The following is a 10,649-nucleotide window of genomic DNA, read 5'->3' on the forward strand; positions in this document are numbered from 1 at the left end:
ATATCAAATATTGCATTTTCAATAAAAACTTCAGAAGAAAAATATTAAATAAATGTGGATATCTACATAAAATGATATTATTAACACACTATCCTAAAAATACAGCACCATATTTTAACACTAAAGCAGTCACTGACTCGCTACAACTTGCAATCATAAGTGACAGTTAATTTCGGGTAAAATCAATGAAAATGGGGTATGCCGAAAGCATCAAAATGAGATGTGATAGAGAAAATCTGAGATCAGATTTGGAATCAGCAGCTGCAAAAGTCCAGGCCAGAAAAAAATGTTTTTTTTTGTTGACCAGTGTTATTTGTCAAACGCGGTTTTGGCCCACACGGCATTTTCCAGGAACGTAAACCTCTGCATTCAGCGAGGTTTTTCTGTACTCCATGGGGATTATGCACAGCAAACATCGCCCCCCTACCGCCTAACTAATGCCCATTCGCAGGCCAGGTGCTGGGTTATCTCGCGTCACGTGGTAACAGCTGCCACTGAGGGTGCACTTTCACACGTGCGTTGAGATGGGATTTGGTGTAAGTTGCTTGTCAAGCGTAAGAGATGCCCACCGCCATGAATGAGGGAAGCTCAATCAAACACACGTGTCACTATTGTCACTCTTATTATGATCCACCACCACTACTACTACCACCGATATTGGCACCTGCTGTCGCACGGCCAACTTGTAGATGTTGCGAGCGAACATGGAGGAGGCAGAGAGGATGGAGGAATCGGCGGAGGACATGACGGCTGCCGCCACGGCGCCCAGGCCAAAGAAGGAGATGTACTCGGGGCACAGGTGCTGCATCACGATGGGCAGGATCATGTCACTCTCATTGCGAGCCTTGGGGTCAGGCAGGCCGTAGCTCGTCTCGTTCCAGTCTGCAAGACACGCGGTTATCGGTCCAGATCAAGATGACGTTGTGGCCAAAGGCGCCGATGCCACAACCACACCTCAATGCAACTTGGAGTTGGCTAAACATCCCAATGTAAGAGCGTAGAGCCTGGGACATTGTTGGCTCCGATTATGGCTATCCTTCACTGCCACTTGCCTGTGGCTTCCCTTCCTGGACAAACCTTTACCGCTTTTTTGATCACCAATTTGCATCAACGACGTTACATTGCATCACAATACCATGACAGATGGCAACTGCTTGGGGCAACTTCCATCCAACGGTGGATAGTTTAGCAATGATGTCTGATGATAACAATGTTGGGGTTGCCACCTGTCTTGGTTTGACCAGGACAGTTTGGATAAAGGTATCCGTTTTTTCAGGTGACAGTTAATTTATTTGCTACAATGCGGTGGGCTCTCATGATATAGTTTTTTCCGAGACCAAGGTGCTCTGCAAACCCTCTGGCTACCATCAAAGGTTTGTACACGAAGCTATTCAGATATACAAACACAGACATAATTTCAACCATGATGATGGGTACAAACTTAGTAATCATTGGAAAGATGTTATTAACCATGCAATAAAGATTTAACTACACATTTTTGGACCATCTTATCTGACAGGCACTATTTTACTTTACCGAGTGTTAACATCCCCAGCGTTTAACAGTGCACTCTTTAATGTCAGCCAACACTGGTATAAACAACATGGGCATTTTCGTTCTCTTCTATCATGTGCACCAACAGGTACTTGTGCACAGGCATGTCCACATACACTTGCACCTCGTGCTCTCTTTTAGCCCCGCCCCCCCCCCTCCCGATACGTTCCATTCATTGGCTACCACATTCTGATAAGCTCCCCCCCTCGCCTCCCCCTTAACTTGTATTTAAGAACTTGCATCTTGGAATCCCTGCCTCACTTGATACAGCAAATCTGGCTGTGACGGTCCCACCTGATGACGGAGACTTGTGTTGCCTCCGAAACGTCGTGATTTTTATTATTTTATTTTTATTAATTTTTATTTCATTTTTTACCTACGTGACTTTACCGAAAAAACTAAGAGTATGAATCCTTGCAATCACGAAAGCTTCAAATATAAAATTAATACCCTCTACGGAGAGGAATTTCACCTCTCTGTTAGATTTTTTAACAGACAACGAGACAAGAAGTCACAGCTTCTCGAGACGCTGGCCTTCCTCAAGAGATGCCGCGATAACAAGGTAATACCCATCGCTTTCACACTCACATCTGCTGCTGTGTCTTCACCGAACTCTAAACATATTTTATTTAAAGCTAGCCTATCACTAATCTCGGAGAGAATAAGGTTACTCCGAGTTGAACTTGATAATTTAGACAAGACTCTCTTACAAACACATTTAATGTTAACACAAAAAATGTCCCCTTCTGATTGGAACCACGTTTTCAACATGACTTCTGCCTCTGCTGACTCACTGTCAGCCAAATGCAAAGCCAACCTGATTTCTAAATTCAACCTCCTATCTAAGAAGAAATCAGAGCCACAAATCACAAAGCTGGATGTAAACAAGACCGTTATTAATCAGAGTAACATCCAAATTTCTGACAATCTGAAAACGGTACTGGCCAAAGGACTAAATTTCGCTGTCACCTCTAAATATATACCAGTAGAGGATGTCATTTCTCAGGTTGATGTTGCCCTTAGAGGCATAGGACACATCCATGCGGATGTAGCAAGAGCTGAAATAGCCACTATTCTTAAGAATGCTAAGAAACCCACTAGTAACATTAGCAAAAACGAACGCTCTGAACTCGCTAACCTAAAAAAGAGAGAGGATATAGTCATCCTCTCGGCAGACAAGAACAATGCCACGGTCATCATGGATAAAGAATCATACAACAACAAAATCCTGGACCTACTTAATGATGGGAGTTACTCCAAAATTAAAAGCGATCCTACTAACAGCCTAACGACAAAACCAACAAGATCATCACGAGTTCAACTTCCCTAATCGAACCAACCAAACGTCCCTCTCTAAAACCCTCGGCGGCTAGACCTCCCAGACTCTATGGTCTTCCCAAGATCCATAAAGAAGGCACCCCGCTACGACCCATCGTGTCGACGATCAACTCCCCTACCTACAAACTAGTCCGTTTTCTATCAGATACTCTGCTTCCCTTCACAGGCAAGACCTCTTTGGCAGTACTCAACTCAACCCAATTAGTCTCTATGGTCAAGGACATGGTACTATCTCCTGATGATATCCTCGTCAGTTTTGATGTAGTATCTCTGTTTACCAAAGTCCCAGTGCCTGACACCCTAACAATAATTGAGGACTTGGTCCAACATGGATTGAATTCGGATGTACCTGCGCTGGTTAGGCATTGCCTCACCAACACTTATTTTACCTGGAATGGCACCTTCTACAAACAGAATGAGGGTACCCCTATGGGCTCCCCCTTGTCACCAGTAATAGCCAACATGTTCATAGAAAAGTTTGAATCAGACGCCATCCAGACATCCACCCTGCGTCCTTCCCTGTGGAAGAGGTATGTGGATGACACTTTCGTCATTTGGCCACATGGCCTCCCAGCATTGTACCACTTCTTGAACCACATCAATTCCAGACACCCATCCATCAGATTCACCATGGAAGTGGAGAAAGATGGCAAACTACCATTCTTAGATATTCTGTTTGAGAGGAGACATGACGGATCCTTGGGACATTCTGTCTACAGGAAAGCCACCCACACAGATTCCTACTTGAAACCTGATTCCCACCACCACCCATCTCAAAAGAATTATCTCATCAAAACGCTATACCACAGAGCTCATGGCATTTCTGACCAACACCACCTGGCCAGTGAATTAAGACATGTACATCGGGCCCTCAGGATGAACGGATACTCTGAACGCACCATCCGCCAAGCTGTTTCTCCCACCATACAGAAACAGCCACTTGAAACTCGATCAAAACTATCACGTTGCCATACATAGCAGGCGTGACGAAAAAGATCTCCAAAATTCTAAACAAACATAAGATCCAAGTCTGATTCAGTACAGTATATAAAATCCGTGATCTAATTCCATCTGTGAAGGATGCCATCCCTGACTTCCAATACCCTGGAGTCTATAAACTGAGTTGCAGCTGTGGTGATTGTTACATTGGGGTAACGAAACGTCATGTCTCTGATCGTGTCCGCGAGCACAAGTCAGATTTGAAACATGGCAAAATTGAGTCTTCCGCTGTTGCCGATCATTGCTACAACGCGGTAGGCTTTCATGATATTGTTTTTTCCGAGACCAAGGTGCTCTGCAAACCCTCTGGCTACCATCAAAGGTTTGTACACGAAGTCATTCAGATATACAAACACAGACATAATTTCCACCGTGATGATGGGTTCAAACTTAGTAATCATTGGAAAGATGTTATTAACCATGCAAAAAATATTTAACTACACATTTTTGGACCATCTTATCTGACAGGCACTATTTAACTTTACCGAGTATTAACATCCCCAGCGTTTAACAGTACTCTCTTTAGTGTCAGCCAACACTGGTATAAACAACATGGGCATTTTCGTTCTCTTCTATCATGTGCACTAACAGGTACTTGTGCACAGGCATGTCTACATACACTTGCACCTCGTGCTCTCTTTTAGCCCCGCCCCCCCCCCCCTTCCAATACGTTATCATGCGCACCAACAGGGACTTGCGCACAAACACGTCCACATCTACGTGCACCTCGTGCACCTCGTGCTCTCTTTTAGCCCCCCCCCTCCCGATACATTCCGTTCATTGGCTACCACATTCTGATAAGCTCCCCCCCTCTCCTCCCCCTTAACTTGTATTTAACAACTTGCATCTTGGAATCCCTGCCTCACTTGATACAGCAAATCTGGCTGTGACGGTCCCACCTGATGACGGAGACTTGTGTTGCCTCCGAAACGTCGTGATTTTTATTATTTTATTTTTTATAAATTTTAATTTCATTTTTTACCTCCGTGACTTTCCGAAAAAACTAAGAGTATGTTAATTTATTTGTAACTAGATATTATTTTATTATGTTTTCTTTTTATTATTTCCATTCTACGTGACTTTACCGAAAGAACCAAGAAGATGAATCCCTGCAGTCACGAAAGCTTTAAATCGAAATAGATATGGAAATATTGTGTCTAACTTTATTACAGTAGACTACTGCACGGTTTTGATAGACCTAGGTTGACTGAGAAATTTGTCAGGGTTTAAAAACTAAACTATTCTTATTTTGCTAGGTAAGGCCCACTGAGCCATGTAGCTCTTTTTCAGAAGCAACCGGACCAGAAATGATAGCTTAACAAAGTGGCTTATCGTGTGGAAATGTATAGCAGCCAAATACCATAAACGCATGTTTCTAAATGTGGAGGGGAAAACCAGAGGACCTGGAGAAAAATACACGTGACCACAAGGAGAGAGAACATGCAAACTCCACATATACAGCAGGTGTCATCAGGGTCAGGATCGAACCCATGACCTCCTGCATACCAGGCAAGGGAGATAACATCTCGCCACCGCGGCACCCCTGTGTGTGTTTGGTCTCCTATGTGAAAGGTGACAACCCTACATGATGATGATGATGAATGAGGCCAGAAGAGACCGAGAGAAACGGTGATCCACGCTTACTCGTCGAGGCCCCCACAGCACCGATGATGATGCAGGGCACAGCCATCACAAGGCAGCCGAATGCCGCCAGGTAGGACAGCACCTGTGCGTAGGCAGCTGACGACGCGGACAAAACACGCTGGAAGTAAACCTGCCATGGGATTCCGCCCAGCATCTGCAAAAACGTTTAAAGATTTCAAGTCAAGAAATCAGAACAAAAAACAAGAAAACAAATCAGGGCAGAGAAAACAGAAATTAGTGCAAAAACAAACAAATTACAGGAGATATCAAAAGCAGTGCACAAACATACATCAGATGATAGAAACTGCAACCATGCAAACTTATAATAACAATGTTTTATTTGTATGTTGCATCATTCGTGCAAATTGCATCTCAAAACGCTGCCGAGTTGGTAACGGGCAAAGTTTTCGCTGGGAGGTGCAGGGATGCTCATGGGTAGGGAGGGAGGTTTGTGAGTGTGTAATCCACCAACCCTCGCTGACCTCCGCAGTGCCAGATTATAAACCACGTGCAGCGCAGCTGACAACGTTGATTCACGCAGCAATTGCTCTACAGGTCAGAGTGGCTCCATATTCAAACGGGTATTAATTGGCGCTCATTCCCGGCCAAGGGTCTCTAACTAGCCATGGAAATTCCATATTCCAATGGGTTGTCTCTATTAAAGATCAAAGCAACAATGTCAGATCGCCATGTGACGAAATGTGAGTACATTTTGATGTAAAATGATGAAAGGCAGGCAATCCGCAACTCCTTTGGACATGGCCATCATATCCGTCTCTCTGCGCCAGCCAGCCAGTCAGCAAAACGTCTATCTGTCTCCACCTTTCTCTTGCCTTCTTGGTACTATATATCTCAATTAATATCCATTTCTCACACTGCCTCCGTTTATATCTGTTTCTCTATTGTTGTCCCCTTTTATACCTTTCCCTCTCTATTCCTCTCCTCCCTCCATGTTATTTCACCCACCTCCCTCCCCACATCTCCCCGTTTCTCCCGCACACCTTTGCTCTCATTATTTCCAGTTGTAAGATAAGCTAAATCACAAGGGCTGAGTCAATAAGGGGGAAAAATGTACCTAAGCCATGCTCAGAGAGGGAGGGGTGAACAGCATTTTCAATGAAATACCGGGAATTAAAAATCAGAGTTCACATTATGCCGGAGGGCTGACGCAGATGCAGCGTTGCAGAGGAACACATTCCTTCGTGGGTGCTTGGTGAAGCAAGGACGCAATAAGCATTAGTTGGACAGAACATTGTCTCATCGCATTACACTGACATCTGAGGTTGCATTAAGTGAATATGAGTATATGTGGTGTAAGAAAGAATTATGTATATATATTTTTTTATTTTAGCCTTTCAGGAGTCCGGAGGCAGAACACCAATGAGGGTCCGTGTTGGTTGGACAAGCGGTGAGATATCAGAACGAGCCAAGCGAGTCTAGGCAATTTAGTCCATGCTTAGAACGAGCATGCAAGCCGACACCTTGGAGAACAAACCGATGGGAAGACGACCGACGAGTTCGCGTGAAGCGAGGTCTAATCTGGAATAGGCTGCCAGTGTCTGTTGAACGTGTCACAGTGTAAAACTAATGAGGTGGTGGGTGCCAAGAACAAAATAGACTTGTGACTATTAAGGAAAATAACACTCTCTTCTGAATGTCCTACTATAAGAAGAAAAAACCACTCTGTGTAACAGTGGTGAAATTATTTGCTCTGTGATGGTGTGTGATAAAGCGGTTTGCTAAAAACAGAAAACTTCTCCACTCTGAACATACAATTTCTTTGGGTTGGATATCTTTCTTGTAAAACCTCTTGTATGAAGAATGTTGTTGCGAGAACATTGACGATTGTTATTTCCAAATACATTTAGCATATTGCTCAATTATTTTTGGATCCTTAATATCGTTAGGGGAGTTGGGTGATTAAACTATCTCCATATCTCAAAATGCACCCTTGGGTCAGGGTCACTGTGAGGTTGCCCTGGACCCACCCACAGCCACATCATCAACCGAATCCCTCTCGACGATTTGTTGTGGTTGTGACGTGCCAAACGTACGAGCAGGAGGTAGTTGTCCACCCAGATGAAGGCGTCACGCGGATCCACGCTGCCCAGCCAGCCGGGCTGCGTGTCGGATGCGTGAGCCGTTTCCGAGATGCTGCTCACGGCCGGGTTCATCAGGGCAAACGGAACGCTGAGACCCTGCAATGACAAACACGCACGTCATCATCAGCCATTCTCTTTCCACTGCTGAATAAAGACCTTGAGCCATCGCCATCTTAAAATCTGAGTTAATAATGTAATGCGCTGCTGGTCAATATTGTAAGTGGAGCAATACAAAGTCACTTTCGTATTTCCTATTTCATGGTCTTGCAATGCAGCAATATTAGTCACATCTTGCACAGGTGGTGATTTCAACACTCTCATCTCTGTGGTGGACAATTTACATTATGTATGGATGTTGAATTTCTCTTGCACCGTACGTATTCAACCAAGCTAATAGGAGGTGCAGGGGAAGGCCAACAAACTAAACACAAAAAGCTGTTCTAAAGAAAACTATAAAGCAGTTCTAAAGGAAAAGCATTTCTCCAGCGTGCTTACTCCCTTAACTGTCTTAAGTCTCGACCACCGGCTATCATCTCTTCTGGCCATGATGTGTCTGCTCCTCTGGAGCTGCCCTCGGGGGCATCACTCTGTGGTGTTTTTCACTTTCTTAAAGGAAGATGCAGCTCGAAAAAAGACGACTCATTTGGATGATGTATGTTAGCCGTGGCTTGGGCTGTCTGACACGATTTTCAAGCTTGAATAGTGAGAAGAAATGCTTTAAATTGACAGGTGCATCATACAGGCTCTATAGGGACGCTGTTATATCACTGGTTTAATTATTAGCTGCTCCTCGTCGTGGGTCAGTGATTGTGTCAAACAAATCGGCCTGGGTCTATTCACCCGGCATACAGATGCCAATTCTTCGAATGTAGCGAGTCAAACCTTAACAGATGGCAACCCTCTTGGCTGTCTGGGTGAGTGGGTGGGTAAGTGGTTGGGGTTGCCATATTTTTACACAGACCAAACCCTGACATGTATTAGTCAGCCTAGGTCTAACAAAACTGTGTATGTTTCTGTTATGAAGTTAAACAATTAGTGCTGGTTATCAGATATCAGTACAAATCAATCTCTGCTATTTGAACATGTGCCAACTCTTGAACTATTCTGGTCCAACCCAGATCAATGGCAACCCTGGGGGTGGTCGTGGGTGCTGTGTTAGCGGTGGCGTAGCGGTTAGCGCGCTATGCTACGAACCCAGCAACCCGAGTTCGATACCTGCTCATGGTCAACACCAGTGTCGATTATCTGAATCGATCCTGGGCCTCCCCTAAGTAGACTCAGCTTCAAATGAGTACCTGGTGCGGTTTATAAACATCGTCACTGGGGAGACAAAGGCAGTCGGGCGTGGTGCTGGCCACCTCGTGTACCGTGACGGCCTTCATAGGCGCTCACGAACAGCACTTGCCCCAACAGTCTGTTAAGGCTATACGGAGGATCTTTATCTTATTTGTGATGAGACGGGACTCTGACCAGGCCCAGGAAGATGCAGATAAGCTGCACGACGTCCGTGTAGGCCACGGAGTAGAGCCCTCCCACAAGCGTGTAGAGCACCGCAATGCAGGCCGATACCACCACGGCCATGTCGATGTTGATGTCCACGATCACGCTCAGCGTCGCTCCTAAGGGGGACATGCGGGCAAGGGCTGGTTTTATGTTTTATTCTGTTTATATTTGTTCATGTTGTTTTATGTTGTTTTTAAAACAGATGCTCAGCACGGGCCCAAACGCACAAGCAAAAAAAGTCAAGCAGCCAGCAACACACCGTGCAATAACATTTGTAAAAGAGTTTAACACGTGTCCTTATAACGAAAATATATATAAAAGGGGAATATGTGGATATGTGTGTCTGTTCGAAATGTTTATCATACTTCCCAACATGCTAAAAACTTGAAATTTGGCATGTGGGGAGCTTCCATGCTGTACACAATGTAAAAAGTATAAAAATAGACTTTTGTATTTTGGGGGGGGGAATAATGGATTTAATATATTGCACGGCAAGTGAGCAGTGACGTCACATCTGTGACGTCACATCTGTGACGTCACCCGCATGCGGCAGCGTTATGCAGTGTGCCTGCTGACGTCACGCATCCCCCCCACCCTCCGCGTGGGCCATGTATCACGCACAAATGAGTGAAAAACATCCGATTTAGTTACATTGATTTGTTTCCGCTTTTATCTTTCTTGCAAGCATGACATATTTTCAGGGGTTTTCAGTGAACTATAAGGGAATATTAAATTAATCCAAGACAAGAATCCAAGTCCCGGGCGAAGCCGGGTAGTAAAGCTAGTACTGTATATTATAAGAGACTTTAGGGAAGAGATGATCGGAAGGAGATGCCAAGTTGAGTCGTGTGAAAGAAGACAGAGAGAGGGAGAAGTGAGGTGATCTGCAGTATGGTGAGTGAGTGTGTTGTTGTGACCTGCAGTGTGGTGAGTGTGTTGTTGTGGCCTGGATTGTAATTGTGATTGATCACAGTGTGGATGAGATGAATCCGTGAGTCTGGTAGTCCTTATCCTCAACTTGGGTGCAGGAATCAATGAGGGTCGTGGGAACAATGATAGTGGTGGTGGTAGTGATAGTGGTGGTAGCAGTGATAGTGGTAGTAGTGATAGTGTTAGTGGTGGTATTGATAGTGGTGGTAGCAGTGATAGTGGTAGTAGTGATAGTGTTATTGGTGGTATTGATAGTGGTGGTAGTAGTGATAGTGGTCGTAGTGATAGTGGTGGTGGTGATAGTGGTGGTAGTGATAGCAGTGGTAGTGATAGTGTTATTAGTCAGTGGTAAACACCAGAGGTGTGGACTCGAGTCATGTGACTTGGACTCGAGTCAGACTCGAGTCATGAATTTGATGACTTGCGACTCGACTTGGACTTGCATAACAATGACTTTGTCCCACCTATGAGATGTGGACTCGAGTCATGTGACTTGGACTCGAGTCAGACTCGAGTCATGAATTTGATGACTTGCGACTCGACTTGGACTTGCATAACAATGACTTTGTCCCACCTCTG

General features: G+C 44.7%; 1 protein-coding gene across 1 annotated transcript in view; it reads right to left on the reverse strand.

The window, feature by feature from the left end:
• Positions 1-10,649, reverse strand: part of SLC5A7 (solute carrier family 5 member 7) — a 90,105-nt gene that overhangs the window by 10,215 nt on the left and 69,241 nt on the right. The window contains exons 5-8 of the mRNA XM_078876328.1: positions 9,108-9,256; positions 7,590-7,733; positions 5,536-5,689; positions 665-882 (exon numbers count right to left, since the gene is read on the reverse strand). Of these exons, the coding sequence (XP_078732454.1) occupies positions 665-882; positions 5,536-5,689; positions 7,590-7,733; positions 9,108-9,256 (665 nt within the window). The remainder of the gene's footprint in view (positions 1-664; positions 883-5,535; positions 5,690-7,589; positions 7,734-9,107; positions 9,257-10,649) is intronic.

Source organism: Lampetra fluviatilis, chromosome 43, assembly GCF_964198595.1.
Source record: "Lampetra fluviatilis chromosome 43, kcLamFluv1.1, whole genome shotgun sequence".
NCBI classification, from domain to species: domain Eukaryota; kingdom Metazoa; phylum Chordata; class Hyperoartia; order Petromyzontiformes; family Petromyzontidae; genus Lampetra; species Lampetra fluviatilis.